Genomic DNA, 20,911 nt, shown 5'->3' with positions numbered 1-20,911 from the left:
ATACAATGCCTCAGTTAATAACAGCAAGTTTCTCATTGCCTTTTTAATCAACTTACCTATCTATCTTCTGCCATTAAAGATTTTTGAGCATGCACACTAAGGTCCTTACGATAATCTATAGTTGCTTGAGTCCTGCTATTTTCCATCTGGCATTTGTCTAAGCACCTATGATCTATATGTCCTTGTTTGCTGTGGTCTGCCTGCACTGCTTACAAAACAAAGCTTTTCACTGTGCTTAGGTACACTTGACTACAATAAATAAAATCAAATCCAAGTCAAAAGATAAAAACCAAAAGAACTGCATTGCTATAAATCAGGAACAAAAACAAAGTTGCTGGAAAAGCTCAGCAGGTCTAGCAGCATCTGTGAAGGAAAAAAATCACGGTTAACATTTCGGGCCCAGTGACCCTTCCTCAGAACTGCTCAGAAGGTGCTGCTAAACCTGCTGAGCCAAATCAAAGGATGATGAACATTTCCTCAATGGTTTGTTAAAGGCCTTTGTGAACTGTTTCTGATATTCGTACTTAGATGTGTCCACTTTAGGTTGCCACACTACCAGAAAGATGTGGAAGCTTTAGAGAGGTAAAACAGGGAAGTTGTCTGCTTTGAAGGGTGTTAGCTGTGAGGAGAAATTAGACAAGTGTCAAAATGTCAAAAGGTGACCTCACAGACACTTCACAAAGTTATGTGAGCCACGGATAGAATGGATAGCCAGGGTCTTTATCCCAGTGTAGAATGTCAATTGCCATGGGACATAGATTTAAGCTAAAAGGATGAAAGTTTAAAGGAGATGTGAGAGGCAACCTTTCTACACAGAGGGTGGTATGTGCCTGGAATGTGCTGCTAGAGGAGTTGGTAAAATTAGATACATAGAAATGTTGAAGAGAAATGTTGACAGATATATGATTAGGCAGGAAATAGAACAATACAAATAGCGTTAAGGGAAGAACGTTTTAGTTTAGAAAGGCATCATGTGTTGGCACAGGCTTGATAGGCTGAAGGGCATGTTCCAGTGCACACTGTTCTCGGGCAGCACCAGTGGCTCAGTGGTTAGCACTGCAGCCTCACAGCACCAGGGACCCGGGTTCGATTCCAGCTTCGGGTAACTGTGCAGAGTTTGCACATTCTCCCTGTGTCTGTGTGGGTGTGCTCAGGTTTCCTTCCACAGTCCAAAGGTGCATAGGCTAGGTTGATCAGCCATGTATTCAGGGATGGGTCTGGGTGGGATGCTCCAAGGGGTGGTGTGGACTTGTTGGGCTGAAGGGCCTGTTTCCACACTGTAATCTTTACTGAAAACAACAAATGCTGGAGGCTACAGCGGGTCAGGCAGCATCCGTGGAGAGAGAACAAGCTAATGTTTTGAGTCTAGATGACTCTTCATCAGAGATGGTCCCTGAGAGTCATCTAGACTCAAAATGTTAACGTGCAGTCTCTCCATGGATACCGTCTGAAGTACTGTGACTTCCAGCATTTGTTGTTTTCAGTACAGATTCCAGCGTCTGCAGTAATTTGCTCCCACACTGTACTGCTCTTTGTTCTTTGTGTAACTGAAAGCATTTCACTTTGTTGCTTTTTTTCTCGAGTAAAGTTGTTATCTGCCTCAAATGCATTTTATTCACAATGCACTGTGTGGTTAAACTTCTCAAGCTAAAAAAAAGGCTTGAATTTGATTTTTCTTTTCTTTTTCTCCTTCCAGAAGTACATCAAGTAGATATGGACAGCAAGTTAATACTCAGCAAGTACCAGGAACATCACGGACTGTGAAACACCTATCGAATGGGAATGGACAGCTAATCTCCAATGCGTTATTTAATGGCAATGGGCAGGCACGGGTTCAGAACCGTTTTACAACAAATGGACAAACACTTGTTGAAAATGAACATGCATTGCTGCGAGGTGAGTGATGAAAGTATTTGTTTCAAATCTCAGAATTGTTCCTTTTTTTTCCTTAAGCACATAAAAATTTAGTAAACTGTCCACGGTTATTTCCTTGCAAGCTTTGTCTCTACTCCCTTCACAACCTTGACCAGTTGAAATGATGGGCTTTCATGCTGATACCATTGATTCTGAAACTCTGCAATTATTGGGGCAAGGATGAAGCATGTGTCCTGCTCTTGAAGATTGTTATTTCTCCTTTTCAAGGTTTCACTTTCTAACTGTCCAGTTACTTGTAGCAAATTAAGACATTGTGCAGAATTTAATATCTGCCCCCAGGATGTGTTGTGGTGGTGCGGTGTTATAGGTGTTTTTAATCGGGCTATAGTGTATGGGATGGTGATCGAGCTGCCTTCCCTCGCCTGCTTTGGTTCAGTCTGAGATGGATGAGTCATTGATAGCCTTGCTGTCCCAATACCAGTTGAGACCTTCAAGTGAGCTTCCTTGTGTAGGTGATATCAGGGCTAACAGGAGAAGCATTGAGCTGTCTTCTGTGGGAGGGAGGGGACTGAGGTCAGAGATATCAGATTCTGTGACATAGCTGCAAGGCAGGACTGCTACCCTTTTGTAAATGTCACCCCTCGAATATGTCACATCCCAGACACCCTGAGTCACAGCTGCCTTTCATCTATTGTCAGGCTTCTGACACAATGGTGGTCCCAGAGGGTCTGATGAAGGGTCTAGGCCCGAAACGTCAGCTTTTGTGCTCCTGAGATGCTGCTTGGCCTGCTGTGTTCATCCAGCTTCACACTTTGTTATCTTGCTACCATCATTAATTGTGTTTCTGCTGGTTGGGTTTCTGTTGAACCTGCTAGTCCAGCTTTAGGGAAAAATACTCACAGATCAGAATGCATCAGAGAACTGATCCACCATGTATCTTTCTAGACATACTCCTTCCCACTTCCCAAGCTGCCTCTTTGGCTCAGGAATATTTCAGACCTACATGTCTAAAGCTTGGTGGCATTAAGCATTCATCAGCTATAGTAATGTCTACATGTCATCTCCCAGAATCCTGTTATTCCCGTCTACTGATACATCCTTGAGCAGTTGAATGTTATTATACAAGAGTATATGAGCTTCATCTGGCCTATTTCAGTCAGTGGAATTATATCAATAAAACAGCTGACTAATATCCCAAAAATTCAAGAGAGTCGGGGGCAAAGCTGAGTATGGTGGCCATCACCAAGGAGAAGGCGCTAGTAAAACTGATTGGCCTGAAGATGGATAAATCACCTGGGCTAGAGGGGCTACACACCAGAGTTCTAAAGGAGATAACTGAAGAGATAGTGGAAGTGTTAGTGGTGACCTTTCAGGAATCGCTAGAGTCAGGGCGGGTGCCAGAGGACTGCAGCAGAGAGCGGTGCGAGCCGGGCGGACGTGAGGTCAGGGCAGAGAGGCAGTTGGGAAGGTAAGTGAGTGCTATTTAAGTACTTACCTCGAAGCCAGTGGGTCCTTGTTGCAGCGGAGAGCTATTTAAGTAGGTGTGTTCTCAGCCCCAGGTCCTACATGGTAGGGCCTCTCTCCCACCCTCCTCCTCTAACCTAATTAAGAGTCCACAGACTCACAGCAAACACACAAGGGTTGAGGGAAGTGCCTGGTGAGTAAAGTGCGAGTTTTCAGTGAAGAGGCTCAGTGAGGAGATTACGCCACTGTTGAAGAGGGTGAAGACATGACTGCCAAGCTGAGTCAGTGTGCTGCATGCATGATGTGGGAGGTCAGGGACACTGATGATGTTTCTGGCTCCTACAGCTGTGGTAAGTGTGTACACATTCAACTTCTGAAGGAGGTTGTTGCAGCACTGAAGAAAGAACTAGAAGACCTCAGGCTCATCCGAGAGAATGAGAATTTTCTGAACAGGACCTTCAGCAAGGTCACTACACTGAGGATACCTGAAGAGAGAAGGGGGATGTCGATGACAAAGGAAGACATGAATGAAGTACAAGAGACCGCAGGGGAAGCACCTATTGTAAACAGGCTGACTGTCTTGAAAACTGACGAGACAGACGACACTGCCAGTCCGAGAGGTGGACAGATCTGCGAGTCAAAAATTGCTGTAGAGGCAGAGCCAAGAAGTCAGACATCACGGAGAGTTGTGGTAATAGGGGACTCCATTGTGAGAAGGACTGACAGGGGTTCCTGCGGCAACAGGCGAGATTTGAGGATCCAGGACGTCACTGATAGAGTGCAGAGAATCCTCGAGGGTGAAGGTGAAGACCCAGAGGTGTTGGTGCATGTCAGCACGAATGACGTCGGGAAGAAAAGGAGGAGCATTCTACAGCAGGACTTCAGCGAACTCGGAAGAAGGCTGAAAAGCAGGACTTCCAGGGTGGTTATCTCTGGTTTGCTTCCAGTTCCTCGGGCTGGAGAGGGCAGGAACAGAGAGATAATGGACCTGAACGTGTGGCTGAGGGACTGGTGTCAGAAGCAAGGATTTAAATTCTAGGATCACTGGGGTATGTTTTGGCGTAAGAATAAATTGTACATGAGGGACGGTTTGCATCTTAATAATCGGGGGACCAGCATTCTGGCAGGCAGGTTTGCCACTGCAACACAGGTGTGTTTACACGAAGTAATGGGGTGAAGGGGCCAAACTGGAAATTTAAGAATGAAGCTAAAGGGAAAGTGAGAATAAGAGAGATTAAGAAGGACAACAGAATCAACAGAGCAGAAAACTCAAGAAGGGATCGTACAATATGGCCAAGTGAAATAGGGATTGATAGGAAGGGTGAGGGGAGAAACAAATTAAAAATATTATATATGAATGCATGAAGCATAAGAAATAAGGTGGATGAGCTTGAGGCTCAGTTGGAAGTTGGCAAGTATGATGTTGTGGGGATAACTGAGATGTGGCTTCAAGTGGACAGGGCCTGGGAAATGAATATTCAAGGATATGCATGCTATCGAAAGGACAGACTGGTGGGCAGAGGGGGTGGGGTAGCCCTGTTGGTGAGGAATGATATTCGGTCCCTTGCGAGGAGGGACATAGAGTCAGGAGATGTAGAGTCAGTATTGATAGAGCTGAGAAATTCTAAGGGTAGAAAGACCCTAATGGGAGTTATCTACAGGCCCCCAAACAGTAGTCAGGAGGTAGGGTGTAGGTTGAATGAAGAGTTGAAATTGGCCTGTCACAAAGGTATCGCTACAGTTGTTATGGGAGATTTCAACATGCGGGTAGACTGGGAGAATCAGGATGGTACTGGACCCCAAGAAAGGGAGTTTGTAAAGTGCCTCCGAGATGGATTCTTGGAACAGCTTGTACTGGAGCCTACCAGGGAGGAGGCAATTCTGGATCTGGTGTTGTGCAATGAACTGGATTTGATCAGGGACCTCAAAGTAAAGGAGCCATTAGGAGGTAGTGACCATAATATGATAAGTTTTAATCTGCAGTTTGAGAGGGAGAAGGGAGAATCAGATGTGTCAGTATTGCAGTCGAATAAAGCGAACTATGGAGCTATGAGGGAGGAGCTGGCCAAAGTTCAATGGTTCAATACCCTCGCAGGGATGGCAGTGGGACAACAATGGCAGGTATTTCTGGATATAATGCAGAAGGTGCAGGATCAGTTCATTCCAAAGAGGAAGAAAGATCCTAAGGGGAGGCAGGGGCGGCCGTGGCTGATGAGGGAAGTTAAGGACTGTATAAAAATTAAAAAGAAGAAGTATAACATAGCAAAGATGAGTGGGAAGCCGGAGGACTGGGAAGCTTTTAAAGAGCAACAGCGGATAACTAAAAAGGCGATAGACAGAGAAAAAATGAGCTATGAAGGAAAACTGGCCAAAAATATAAAGGAGGATAGTAAACTTTTTTTAGGTATGTGAAAAGAAAAAAAATGGTTACGACTAAAATTGGGCCCTTGAAGTCAGAAACGGGCGAATTTATTATGGGGAACAAGGAAATGGCAGATGAGTTGAATAGGTACTTTGGATCTGTCTTCACGAGGGAAGACACAAGCAATCTCCCAGATGCAATAGTGGCTGAAGGACCTAGGGTAATGGACAAACTGAAGGGTATTTATATTAGGCAGGAAATGGTGTTAGAGAGGCTGTTAGGTCTGAAGGCTGATAAGTCCCTGGGACCTGATGGTCTGCATCCCAGGGTCCTTAAGGAGGTGGCTCTAGAAATTGTGGACACATTAGTAATTATTTTCTAAGGTTCTATAGATTCAGGATCAGTTCCTGCAGATTGGAGGGTGGCAAATGTTGTCCCACTTTTCAAGAAAGGAGGGAGAGAGCAAACAGGAAATTACAGACCGGTTAGCCTGACGTCAGTGGTGGGAAAGATGCTGGAGTCAATTATAAAAGATGAAATTAAGACTCATTTGGATAGCAGTAACAGAATAAGTCAGAGTCAGCATGGATTTACCAAGGGGAAATCGAGCTTGACTAATCTTCTGCAATTTTTTGAGGATGTATCTATGAAGATGGATATGGGAGAGCCAGTGGATGTAGTGTACCTGGGCTTTCAGAAATTCTTTGATAAAGTCCCGCATAGGAGATTGGTGAACAAAATTAGGGCACATGGTATTGGGGCAAAATACTGAGTTGGATTGAAAATTGGCTGGCTGACAGGAAGCAAAGAGTAGTGATAAACGGGTCCCTTTCGGAATGGCAGGCAGTGACCAGTGGGGTTCCACAAGGTTCAGTGCTGGGACCACAGCTGTTTATGATATATATTAATGATATAGACAAAGGCATTAGAAGTAATATTAGCAAATTTGCTGATGACACAAAGTTGGGTGGCAATGTGAAATGTGAGGATGATGTTATTAGAATACAGGGTGACTTGGACAGGCTAGGTGAGTGGACGGATGCTTGGAAGATGCAGTTTAATGTGGATAAATGTGTGTTTATACACTTTGGTGGCAAGAACAGGAAGGCAGATTACTATCTCAATGGAGTCAAGTTAGGTAAAGGGGAAGCACCACAAGATCTAGGTGTTCTTGTACATCAGTCAATGAAAGCAAGCATGCAGGTACAGCAGGCAGTGAAGAAAGCTAATGGCATGTTGGCCTTCATCACAAGAGGAATTGAGTATAGGAGCAAAGAGGTCCTTCTGCAGCTGTACAGGGCCCTGGTGAAACCGCACCTGGAGTATTGTGTGCAGTTTTGGTCTCCCAATTTGAGGAAGGACATTCTTGCTATTGAGGGAGTGCAGCGTAGGTTCACAAGGTCAATTCCCAGAATGGCAGGACTATCATATGTTGAAAGATTGGAGCGACTGGGCTTGTATACTCTTGAGTTTAGAAGGATGAGAGGGGATCTGATTGAGACGTATAAGATTATTAAGCGATTGGACACTGTGGAGGCAGGAAGCATGTTTCCACTGATGGGTGAGTACAGGACCAGAGGACACAGTTTAAAAATAAGGGGTAGGCCATTTAGAACAGAGTTGAGGAGAAACCTCTTCACCCAGAGAGTGGTGGATATATGGAATGCTCTGCCCCAGAAGGCAGTGGAGGCCAACTCTTTGGATGCTTTCAAGAAAGAGATAGACAGAGCTCTTAAAGATAGTGGAATCAAGGGTTATGGGTATAAGGCAGGAACAGGATACTGATTATGGATGATCAGCCATGATCATAATGAATGGTGGTGCTGGCTCAAAGGGCCGAATGGCCTACTCCAGCACCTATTTTCTATTGTCTATTGACTGGAAAATCGCTAATGTGACACCCCTGTTTAAAAAGGGAGTAAGGCAAATGATGGAGAATTACAGCCCGATTAACCTAACCACGGTCGTCAGTAAGATTTTGGAGTCCATTGCAAAGGACGAGATTTCTGAATATTTGGAAATGTATGATAAAGTAGGGCAAAGTCAGCATGGTTTCAATAAGGGGAGGTCATGCCTGACAAATTTGCTAGAATTCTTTGATGAAGTGGGGATAAAGGGATCTTTCTCAGGAAGGTAGCCGGTGACAAATGGTGTTCCGCAAGGGTCAAGGCTGGGGGCACAACTTTTCACTTTGTATATTAACGATCTCGATGAAGGAACTGTGGGCATTCTGGCTAAGTTTGCAGACAATTCAAAGATAGGTGGAGGGATAAGTATTATTGAGGAGGTGGGAAGGCTACAGAAGGATTTGGACAGGCTAGGAGAGTGGGCACAGAAGTGGCAGATGGAATATAATGTGAGAAAGTGTGAGGTCATGCACTTTGGAAAGAAGAATAAAAGTATGGACTATTTTCTAAATGGGGTGAAAATTCAGAAGTCTGAAGTGCAAAGTGACTTGGGAATTCTAGTCCAGGATTCTCTCGAGGTAAACTTGCAGGTTGATTCAGTAGTCAGGAAGACAAATGCAATGTTGGCATTTATTTTGAGAGAACTTGAATATAAAAGCAGGGATGTACTACTGAGGCTTTATAACAAAGAACAAAGAACAAAGAACAAAGAAAATTACAGCACAGGATCAGGCCCTTCGGCCCTCCAAGCCTGCACCAATCGAGATCCTCTGTTTAACCTGTCATCTATTTTCTAACGGTTTGTGTCCATTTGCTCCCCACCCATCCATGTACCTGTCCAAATATATCTTAAAAGACGTTAACGTGTCTGCGTCTACCACCTCCGCTGCCAACGCGTTCCAGGCACCCGCCACCCTCTGCATAAAGAACCTTCCACCACACATATCTCCCTTAAACTTTCCTCCTCTCACTTTGAACTCATGACCCCAGTAATTGAGTCCCCCACTCTGGGGAAAAAGCTTCTTGCTATCCACTCTGTCTATACCCTCCATAATTTTGTAGACCTCAATCAGTTCCCCCCTCAATCTCCATCTTTCTAATGAAAATAATCCTAACCTACTCAACCTCTCTTCATAGCTAGCACCCTCCATAACAGGCAACATCCTGGTGAACCTCCTCTGCTCCCTCTCCAAAGCATCCACATCCTTTTGGTAATGTGGCGACCAGAACTGCGCACAGTACTCCAAATGTGGCCGAATCAGAGTCTTATACAACTGTAACATGACCTGCCAAATCTTGTACTCAATACCCCGTCCGATGAAGGGGTATGCTGTATGCCTTCTTGACCACCCTATTGACCTGTGTTGTCACCTTCAGGGAACAATGGACCTGAACACCCAGATCTCTCTGTTCATCAATTTTCCCAAGGACTTTTCCATTTAATGTATAGTTCGCCCTTGAATTAGATCGTCCAAAATGCATCACCTCGCATTTGCCCGGATTGAACTCCATCTGCCATTTATCTGCCCAACTGTCCGGCCTATCTACATTCTGCTGTAATCTCTAACAGTCCCCTTCACTATCTGCTACTCCACCAATCTCAGTGTCATCTGCAAAACCTGCTGATCAGACCACCTACACCTTCCTCCAAATCATTTACGGAAATCACAAACAACAGTGGTCCCAGCACAGATCCCTGTGGAACACCACTAGTCACAGGTCTCCAATTTGAGAAACTCCCTTCTACTACTACTCTCTGTCTCCTGTTGCCCAGCCAGTTTTTTTATCCATCTAGCTAGCACACCCTGGACCCCATGTGGCCATAAGACTCTGGTCAGGCCACATTGGAGTATTGTGTGCAGTTTTGGGCCCCATATCTAAGGAAGGGTGTACTAGCTATGGACTGGGTTCAGAGGAAGTTTACGAGAATGGTCCCAGGAATGGAAAGCTTAACATATAAGGAATGTTTGAGGATTCTGGGACTATATGTATTGGAGTTTGGACAGATGAGGGGGGATTTAATTGAAATTTTCAGAATACTTAATGGCCTGGGCAGAGCGGGAGATGGGAAGATGCTTCCATTGGAAGGAGAGTCTTGGACCCGAGGGCACAGCCTTAGAATATAGGGAAGGCTTTTTAGAACGGAAATAAGGAGAAACTTCTTCAGCCAGAGAGTGGTGAATCTGGGATTCTCTGTCACAGAAGGCTGCGGAGGCCAGGTCACTGAGTACATTTCGGACTGAGATAGATAGAGTCTTGATTATCAAGGGGATCAAGGATTATGGGGAGAAAGCAGGAAAATGGGGTTGAGAAACTTATCAGCCATGATTGAATGGCAGAGCAGACTCGGTGGGCTGAATGGCCTAATTTCTGCTCCTATGTCTTATAGTCTAATGGTCTTATGAACTAAACTGGAAAAAAATAAAGTTAATGCTTTACAGGGGAGTGATGACCTAATAGTATTATCGCTGGACTTTTGAAAACCAGGCAAGGCTGTGGGGATCTGTGTTCAAATCCCACCATGGCAGGTAGTGGAATTTGAATTCAATAAAAATCTGGAATTTGGATTTGAATGATGACCGTGAATCCATTGTCAATTGTTAGGGTGGCACAGTGGCTCAGTGGTTAGCACTGCTGCCTCACATTGCCAAGGACCTAGGTTCAACTTCACTCTCAGGCGACTGTCTGTGTGGAGTTTGCATATTCTCCCTGTATCTGCATGGGTTTCCTCTGGGTGCTCCAGTTTCCTCCCACAGTCCAAAGATGTGCAGGCTAGGTGGATTGGCCATGCTAAATTGCCGATAATGTCCCGAGATGGGTTATAGGGAAATGGGTCAGTGAGGGATACCCGAGGATCGGTGTTGACCTGTTGGGCCGAAGGGCCTGTTTTCACACTGTGGGGATTCTCTGTGTATGTTTTGAATCCTACATGACTCTTCATTAGTTTTGAAAAGTTATAGAGTCATACAGCATGGAAACAGACCCTTCGGTCCAAACCGTCCATGCAGATCGTAATCCCAAACTAAACTAGTCTCACCTGCCTGCACTTGACCCATATCCCTCCCAACGTTTCTTATTTATGAATTTATCCAAATGTCTTTTAAACATTGTAACTGCACCCAATCCCCCACTTCCTCTGGGAGTTCATTCCACACATATACTACTGTGTGTTTAAAAAAAAATTGCCTCTCATGTCTTTTTTAAATCTTTCTCCCCCCCCCACCTTAAAAATCCCTCAACCTCGGGAAAAGACACCTGCTATTCACTTTAACTATACCTATCAGGAATTTATAAACCTGTGTAACATCATTTCTCAGTCTCCTACAGTCCAGTGAAATACGTCCCAGCGTCTCTATGTAGCTCAAACGCTCCCTTCCTGGAAACAGCCTGATAAATCTCTTCTGAAGAAGTCATACTGGACTCGGCACATTAACACTGTTTTTTGGCTACAGATGCTACCAGACCTGCTGAGTTTCTCTAGTTTCTGTGTTTGTTTCAAATTTCCAGCATTCATAGTATTCCACTTTTTTATTGACTAAACAAGCTACTTGTCAGTTTCATGTGTGGTACTGTTCTCAACTTTTTGTAATTTTTGTTCATTATTTAAAATATAGTCTGCAAAAATGCTCTTGAATTCAAATATTAGTTTGGCTCAACCATTTCATGTCATAATACTGTGATTTTATTTTGAACATACTGTCACTGGGTGACATTTTTCAACAATTATTTTGATTCCTATCGCTCTTAGAATAACATGACTATTAATCTGGAAATTATTTAAATGCATATTGATTACACCCCACAATGGACTCCATGTGTTTTCTTGTTGATGTTGTATTTATTCACTGTACTTTTTCAAACAAACACTTCTGAACTTCCATACCATTTGCTCCAAGATATCTATTATGAAAGCTGAGACTGACTTATTTTTGAGAAGCTTGAATTTCTATTTTTTGTTTCAAAACAGATGTTTCTGTCTGTATTTATAACTTCTTATAACTGACACTGGAGGTATGCACTGTCTTTATCCAGTTTCTGTGTCTTTGAAACTGATTTTGAAATGTCATTGCTCCAGAAATACTGACAAGTTAATCGCTAACCCTCTTCATATACATACAGACAGAAATCTACATGTCACTAGTTCAAATTGCAAATTCTAAAATAAATCATGTTAAAAGAATATATAAATCACAGCCCATGCATCACATTGTTGTAAACAGAGGTGACAGCAATAAACCGATTGAGATAAAGAATAGGTGTTTTTTTAATCAAAATATCTTTGGCAAAGATATTGAAAACTTTTGTGATGATATGTTATCTGAATACATAGGTCACTATAAACTTGATATAGATCCCATGCAGCCCATCCAGCCTTTGGTAACATCAGCTACTTTCTACATAACAACTAATTTGCACAAAATCTGATTTTCTCAATAGGGTTCCATCATTGCCAGCGTTTTGGAGCAATTATGATTTTTGAGTTCATATTTCTTTATTTATTTTTGTAAATTGTTATTTCTTGGAGGAACAAATCTGCCCACCAGCAAAAGGAGCAATAACAACTGTAGTCATGCCAACTAATTGCAAAATACAGAAATAAGGCCTTGATTATCCAGCGACGTTAAGTTTGACTCCTCCTTTTAATTTATCAGAATTTATCAGTTGATCAGAAATGATAGCATTCCTACAGTATGGAAGCAGGCCATTCAGTCCAGGGAGTCCATGTTTGCCATCTGAAGAGATCCCACACAGATTCCTCCCCCCACCCCGGTATGACTGTAACCCTGCTTTTTCCATGAACAATTCACCTAAGTGCACATCTTTGGACTGTGGGAAGAAACCAGAGCACCCAGAGCAGAAGCATGCAGACATGGGGACAATGTGTAAACAGTCCCCCAAGGCTGGAGATAAATCTGGAACCTTTGTGCTGTGAGGCAGCAGTGCTAAACATGAGCCACTGTACTGCCCCAACAGCAAGTACAGTGGCATATTCTGAGGAAACTTTATTTTTAATTTGCATTAGACCAGTTATATTGAACTTGGAGTCTCTGCTGAGGTCTTTAATTAATCCACTGACAGCCGTTGATTTGACATTTTGACAATGTGCTGCCTTACTCACCATTTTCACATGCCCTGGATTTCAATCCTCACTCACACTTTGGAGTATAATCCAACATAAACTTGACACACTTTGTCCAATTCTTGGTTCTGAGAATTGTTTGTCAGCTGCTCGGTTGCTTAACTGTTTCTTCACAAATTCTCTCCACATGGCTCCAACAACTTCAGAGCCCTTGAGCAACAATGATTTTCAAGTGCATACTTACTTGCTTATTTGCTGAATTGTTATTTCTTGCAGGGGCAAATCTGACCACCAGTATAGGAACAATAAAAATTGTCTTCACACCAACTATTTGCAAACGCCAGTGTCTAAATGGAAAGTGTTACAACAATTGCAAGAAAGGTGACCCAACCACCCTTTACAGCGAAAATGGATATGGTCCTGTGTCCAAATCAGGTTTTCGAATCTGTAAGTAAATGTTACTATTTCTGACTTTTCTATCGAAGAATAGACATACTTTTATCATTCTGTTACTTTGGTTTGTAAACTTTTATAGTTTCGTCATTTCAAATTTTTGTAAAGTAACAAGGTGCAATATGTGGGAACGGATCTATTGGCCAATTAGTGCAAAGTTTAGTAAAGCAATTGAATCACTTTAGAATATATTGTTAGACTGTTTTTATGGGCAATTAAAAGAATATTTTAAGTTTGAGCAGACTTCAGGCTGATCGCAAAATATATTGATATTCTTGTGCTTAATCCACTTTGAAAACCAGGCCTCACTTTGCCTGTCACTAGGAAGTCATAAACTCTGATGTAGTGCTCAAAGGCAGTTCTCCAGTCAGGTCTCAGTTCCAGTACGGAGCTCAGCCTCAATCTTTTCCTGCACAGACTTCGTTGTGGGGACCACGTATACAGCAAAAGGTTTTTCAAAGGCTAGGTGTGTTTGAAACTGCTTTGCTTCACTTACCTGCTAAAACCCTCAACCATAACATGGTTATTTGTAGACTTGACTGTTGAACACACTTTCCAATTCAATCTTCCAGACATCTGTTGTCACTTGTACTAAGCCCTGTTCACATATCACCTCTGAGTTATGCTGCTTCCTGGTTAAGTAATGCCTACATTTTCAGATTCTTCTTGCTGTTTTCCAATCCTTTCTTATCTATGTGTAACCACTTTCCAACTCCATAAACTTCGAGGAGAGATTTGCTCATTAATGTTCAGCTTCCTGTTTTCCAAAACTCTCTAAACAAGCTAGAATCGAGAAAGCTCAAGGAAACTGGAGCAGACACCAGGCTGGCTCAGCTCACTGCTTACCCCATTCAAGTTCTATGTGTGTACATCAAAGCTGCAGCTCAGAGCACCAGCCACACGTGCCCATCAATCCATAGAGTTCTGATACTTTTCCAGGCCTTAGAACTATCATGGCATCTCTTTAATGCCCTCTGGAAGTGCAGGCTTGCATTGCAGGGCACACCGGCAACTGGCATCAAAAGGCCGCATGCTCAGACAGGCACCCAACGCATGGACTGGACCAGGCAGCACCTTAGGGCCACTTGCTGCCTCAGCACTTACTCATTTAACACCTACTTGCCTGCTGACAGCATCTGTGCCCTGCCTTGCTGTGCCATGCCAAGAACACAGTCACCCAAACAGGCAGCTTGCCTCGCTGGACAGCAGTCTTCAGTCCAGGTGGGATACATCTTGCCATAGGGTAGTGTGCTATGCCAGTGTCATGCCTACACCATGTGCCATCGGATTATTGTGCAGCGAGCAGGCAATCATGAAGGGAGCAACACTCAGCAAAGCCAAGAGTGACAACCATCAGTCAGGGGATCTGTCAAGGGCAGCCCCTGACATCAGCAATGGTGAGTGTGGGGGCTGTGTCTCTACATTCTGCAGAGTGGGTCACAGTCAGTACTGTGTCTGTTTTGCAGCCAGTTGTGTGGTGGGGAGGGCAAGGTCAATGCATTCAGGCAGATGCAGTCACCAGTCAGGGGTCTTGGCATTCCTCACCCATGTGACATGGCATGTAGGACCACCCACAGAAACTATGGGGAGGGTGATTGCCAGGGTTGGAATTTGGAATGAGGGGGTGAGACTGTGCAATCCAGTATCCAGGGCTTCAGGTTCTGGGTACATGGGGAATAGAAACTGTGGTCCCCCTAATTTGCTTTTCCCACTTTGTGGATCTCCAATGTGTGCCTACAGGACAGTGATGACTGGAACTGGAAGTCAAGGCCGTGCAGATGATAGGGAATGCTGGGTGGGAAGAAGGCAGGTGTGAAGAAGGGGAATGGCAGTATCTGCAAGAGAGGGATACAGTAAAGCATTGATGTGAAAACAGTCATAGTTGGGGAGGTGGGACGCATTTGGGGTGGGGTGCACTCTCGTCCCCATTCAGGAGAAGCATCACTTCAAGATGGGTGTTCAGTGAATGGCTATACCACTTATGGTCACCTGATATGCCAAGGTGGGTGGAACTGACGACTGTAAAGCCACAAGGTTGACTGCGACCCACTGCCCAGACTGCAGAAACATGGCCAATCCCTGGACTGATATCAGAGGATGCCCAAGTCTTGCTGTGCCGGGACCTTCTGAATTATGGATGCTTCCTGGGCATCAGTGAGAACCCCACCCCCTTGAAATTATACGCTTCGATGTGAAAAACAGAAGGGGGAGTACTATTTAAATGGTGATATTTTGGGCTGTGTGGTTGTACGAAGGGATCTAGGTGTTCTTATATACCAGTCAACAAAAGGAGTAGGGGCTGCAAGCAGTTAGGAAGGCAAATTGTAGATTGGACTTCTTAGAATCCTTACAATGTGGAAGTAAGCCATTAAGCCCATTGACTCCACACTGCCCCTCCAAAAACATCCTACCCAGAACCATACCCTTCCCTAACCCTGTAACCCTGCATTTTCCCATGGCTGATCCTTTAGTTTTAATTAGTGACAAGTCTTGTTCACCCATTATTGCTACGCTTGCTGACATATACTAGCTCTCCATTTGACAATGCCTTAATTTTAAAATCCTCATGGTTTCAATGCTCTCCATTGCATTGCCCCTCTCCAGCACCATGACCACTATCAGCAATACACGTCTGAAGTCCTCCAAATCTGTTCCATAGACTCATCAATTCGGACAATGTAGTAAAGGCCCTTTGGCCCATCAAGTCTGCACTGAACTAACTACCACCAAAAGTGTGCTAATCCCAATTTCCTGTATTTATCATAACCTTGAAGGACATGGGACGCTTTGAAATATTCATTCAAATTATCATCAAAGGTTGTTTTGCACATCCATGGGGTCAAGGTACAGTGAGAGAGAGGGTCAGGGTGCTGTGGGAGAGGGAGTCAATGTGCTGAGGAAGAGGGGCCAGGGTGCTGTGCAAGAGGGGGTCAGTGTGCTGAGGGAGATGGGTCAATGTGCCGAGGGTGAGGGGTCAAGGTGCAGTGGGAGAGGGTGTCAGGGTGCTGTGGGAGTTCGGCCAGGGTGCTGTGGGAGAGGGGATCAGGGTAGTGTAGGAGAGAGGTCAGGGTTCTGTGGGATCTATCAATGGTGGCCATCTGTTCAATAGATCCTAAATTCTAGAATTCACTCCATCAATCTCGTCATTTCTACCTCTTTCTTCTCCTTTAAGATTCTCCTTTAAACTCCTGTTTGACAAATGGTTTGACCATCAGTCCTTCTTTGACTTGATATCAAAAATGTTTTCCTTCGTAACGCTTTGAGAAATTTTGTCGCAATAGCGCTCCCAGAAATGCAAATAATTGTAGCTCTTCCTGGAATGAGGAAGGTTAAAAGTGGTGTTCAAGATTGATGTATTAAAGAGGGTCAAATTGATTCCAATCGAATAGGATGGTCACCAGAGGGCACAGATATTTGGCAAGAAAAGCCATTTGCAAGATGAAGATATTTTTACTTTAATCGATGTGTCATTCTCATCTGGAATACATTTCCTGAAAAAGTAGTGGAAGCAATTTCAAGGCTAACTTTAAAAAGGAAACTTGATACATACTCACAAGAAGAAAATTTGCAAGGCTGGTGGGAAAGAGCAGTCAATTCGTAGCTCTTTTAGAGTTGGCACAGATACAACTGGCCAAATAGCCTGTTGTGCAAGATGATGAACTTTATAAAGTAAGAAGGGGAAGGAAAATGTCTGCCTGCTCATGACAATACCATGACCACTTAAAGTTTTCGAGATTTGTAGCTTGGGTTGTGGATGAGATTTTAGACTTGCTCGCCGAGCTGGTGGGTTTAGTTGCCAGCGTTTCATCACCCTACTAGGTAACATCATCAGTGTGCTTCTGGTGAGGCGTTGGTGTTCTGTCCCTCTTGTTATTTATATGGCTCAGTTTGCTGGGGTGATTGGTATGATTTCAAGTTTTGTTTCTGAGTGGTTTATACACAGGGTTTAATGTACTGTGTTTGTTGATGGAATTCTGGTTGTAATACCAAGCCTCCAGGAATTCCCTGGTGTGTCTCTGTTTGGCTTGCGTGATTATCGATGTGTTGCCCCAGTCGAACTCATACTGAGATACGTGACACTGGGTCGTGTCTCTTGTTGGCTAGTTGGCGTTTGTGTATCCGTATAGTCAACTTTCTTTCAGTTTGGCCTATATAATGTTTCTCAGAGCCCTTGCATGGTATTTTGTATATTACCCCAGCTTTACTGGTTTTGGCTATGGGATCCTTTACATTCGTCAGTAGCTGATGTAAGGTGGTTGTCAGTTGGTGAGCTATCTAGTACCTAGGGGTCTGTGCAGTCTTGTGGTCATCTCTGAAACATCCTTGATGTATAGTAGGGTGATTACTGCGTCTGGTCATGTTGTGCCTTCCTGTTGTCGTCTGCCTCGGAGGTAACAGCAGATTGTGCTTTTCGGGTATTTCTTTTGAAGACTCTGTAAATGTGCTCCTGTTCTACTTTACGTAGTTCCAGGCTGCTACAATGTGTTGTGGCTCATTTATATAGTGTCCTGATACAGCTCTGTTTGTGGGTGTTGAGGTGGTTGCTAGTGTAATTGAGTATCTGGTCCCTATGTGTGGTCTTTCTGTATATGCTAGTCTGGAGTGCCCTGTTGTTTTTGCGTTTGACCACTAGGTCCAGGAAGGGTCGTCGTTTGTTGTTCTCTTCTTTTTACATGAATTTAAATCACCCTCACGTACATCAAGGATATTTCAGAGATGACCACAAGACTACCCGGCCCTTAGGTATCAGAGTAGCCCACAAACTGACAACAGCCCTATGACAGCTACTGACGAATGTAAGGGATCCCATACTCAAAACCAGTAAAGCCGGGGTAATATACAAAATACCATGCAAGGGCTCTGAGAAACACTATATAGGCCAAACTGAAAGAAAGTTGACTATACAGATACATGAACACCAACTAGCCACCAAGAGACACGAATAATTCTCACTTTTCTCACCACACATGGACAATGAGGGACAAGAATTCAACTGGGATAACACATTCATAGTCACACACGCCAAACAGAGACACATCAGGGAATTCCTGGAGGCCTGGTATTCTAACCAGAACTCCATTAACAAACACATTGAATTTAACCAGGGGAGGCAATGGCCTGGTGGTATTATTGCTGGATTGTTAATCCAGAAACCTGGATAATGCCCTGGTTCAAATCCTGCCACCGCAGATGATGGAATTTGAACTCAATTTAAAAAAGTCTGGAATGAAGAATCTAATGATAACCATGAACCTGTTGTTGATTATTGGGAAAACACCCCTCTGGTTCATTAATATCCTTTAGCGAAAGGAACTGCCGTCCTCACCTGACCTGGCCTACATGTCACTTCAGACCCACAACGATGTGGTTGACTTTGAACTCCCCTCTGGGCAGTAAATGCTGCCTAGCCAGCAACACCCTCATCCCATTACTGAATTGAAACAAAAATTAGACCCTGTGTACAAGCCACAGCGAAACCAAACTGGATATAATACCACCTACACCAGCAAACTGAGGCATATAAATAACAAGTAGGACAGAGCATCAACACTTTACCAGAGGTGTACTGATGATGTTACCTCGCAGGATAGCAAAACATTTGCAACCAAACCCACCCAAACTGTGACCATGCTATGTGAGGGTTCATACACCTCATGTCTCTTGCCATTTTAGCTTTAGAGATTGTCTTATAGATAAGTTTTTAAATACATAAAGGGTACAGAAAATGAACAAGCCAGTTTTCAAAGATTTGGAATGATTTTCCCCTGCATGCTATCGGTGACAGTCATAAGGTGAAAATTTAATCTGAATGTGAGATGGTGCCAGGGTGTCAGAACCAGGTATAATCACTTTACTTCCACCACTTAACACTCTTAGACATGATTCACTTTGTTTTCTATTCACTTGTGGGACATGGGCATCGCTGGCTGGGCAGCATTTTGCGCATCCCTAGTAGCCCTTGAGAAGATGATGGTGAGCTGCATCCTCAAACCACTATAGTCCATGTGCTATAGGTTGACCCACAATGCCCTTAGAGGAAGAAGTCCAAGATTTTGACCCAGCAATAGTGAAAGTATAGTGATATATTTCCAAGTCAGGGTGGTGAGTGGCTTGGAGGGGAATTTGAAGGTGGTGCTATTCCCATGTATCTGATGCCCTTGTCCTTCTAGATGGAAGTGGTTATGGGTTTTGAAGGTGCTGTCTAAATTGCTTATTATATGGATGTGTTGATAAGCAACTAAATAGATATTTTTAACACAGAATCTTGGTTCACGCCAGTACATAAGTTTCTCTTCATGAAACTTAACACAGGCAAAAAGGTGAAACCTTGACTGGAATTGAAAAAGGCTATGTACAATTGTTGCACCAAAAATACTATAGCAGGTGTTATCACCTCTCGGCCATGTCTGCTGCACAGAATGAAGAAGCTGTATCCTAAATTAATTCCCCTCTGGCTTCTTCTAGCAATCTCAAGGTGACATGTGCAGGATTTTGCAATCTGTTGCCCAAAACTGCATCTCTCTGGTGGCTTATAGTGGTTTTGTCTGGACGATGACTTTGTTACTGATGAGTCCATTGAGAGCATGAGGACTTCTGCATCTGTTGCATTGGCTGGATTTCCGCAGGTGCAGCGAGTCATAGATGGCTGCACACTAGCGACAACAAAGGCACACTCATAACAACCAGCAATCTGCCAGATGGAAGGAATACCATTCTATTATTGCTCAGCTTGGATCTTGGCACTGGAAAGTTCTTGTAAATGTTTATACAGGTTATGCTGAAAGCTACAATCATAATTCACAAGTAACATATACAGGATCTTTTTGCAGCTTCACAAACAGTCAGAGAATGGCTCCTTGCAACATTTGTGAAGCTAACTGGAGAGTCACCTGTAGTTCAGTAATCTGTGCTTTCTTTTCCTTAAGAAACAAAAATGACCCATGTGTAATCTGTGCCGTCTTTGTTTAAGAGAGGAAACAGACCATTGTGTAAGAAGATTGGGATGAGAGGATTTTTCCTATGGTGAGAGACTGAGTAAATTTGGCTTACATTCTCTGCAGTTTGGGATAATAAGAGATGCTTTCAATGAGACTATAAGATTCTGAATGAGTTTAATCGGATAAAGGTTGAGGAATTAACTCTCCCGGAACAGAAATCTAGACTACACTAAGCAAACACCCTCTGAGTAAAGGGTTGCTCGTTGGAACTGAAGAGAAATTCCTTCCATCAAACGATTTCAAATCTTTAGAAGTGTCTCCTTCAGAGGGCTCTGGATGCTTCATAGTTGACAAATTTCATTCTGAGATAGGCATATTTTTGGTACTTCAGGGAACTGAGGGATGTAGGGGATAGGTAGAAAAGTGGAGTTGAAGCCTGTACTGAGTTGACTTGTACATCGTATTCCTATCGTGTTTTGTGTTCTTGTGGAATGGAATATGTTGAGAGGATGTTTTTAGGAAGCTGGGGATGTAAAATTAATCTATGGGTGTTGCTCCTGCAGCAGCTTGTCTTGCTCCTTTAGAACTGTTCATGTGCCAATGTAGGCACTGAGCAGCTTTCTTGTCGTTGTCTGTGCCCAGCTGATGGGCATCTAAGGACCTTCAGCTGCTGCATTGCCAAATGCACATCTAGCAGCATTGTGCAAGTTAGTAGTGGGCACAGAGGTGGAATCTCATTTTTAAGGACTTTCTGGACCCAACTGGAGGCTCCCTAGACTCCAACACTTTCTCCCTGCCCACAGTTATCCTCTCTCTTCTGGCATTTTTACCC

At 43.7% G+C, this 20,911-nt stretch overlaps 1 protein-coding gene across 1 annotated transcript in view; it reads left to right on the top strand.

The window, feature by feature from the left end:
• The window catches only part of LOC125455610 (latent-transforming growth factor beta-binding protein 2-like), a 474,230-nt gene that overhangs the window by 118,114 nt on the left and 335,205 nt on the right, over positions 1 to 20,911 (top strand). The window contains exons 4-5 of the mRNA XM_048537794.2: positions 1,697 to 1,896; positions 12,965 to 13,135. Of these exons, the coding sequence (XP_048393751.1) occupies positions 1,697 to 1,896; positions 12,965 to 13,135 (371 nt within the window). The remainder of the gene's footprint in view (positions 1 to 1,696; positions 1,897 to 12,964; positions 13,136 to 20,911) is intronic.

Source organism: Stegostoma tigrinum, chromosome 10 (genome assembly GCF_030684315.1).
Source record: "Stegostoma tigrinum isolate sSteTig4 chromosome 10, sSteTig4.hap1, whole genome shotgun sequence".
NCBI classification, from domain to species: Eukaryota; Metazoa; Chordata; class Chondrichthyes; order Orectolobiformes; family Stegostomatidae; genus Stegostoma; species Stegostoma tigrinum.
Note: the sequence above shows the minus strand (reverse complement) of the source record. Positions and strands in the feature narration are given on the sequence as shown.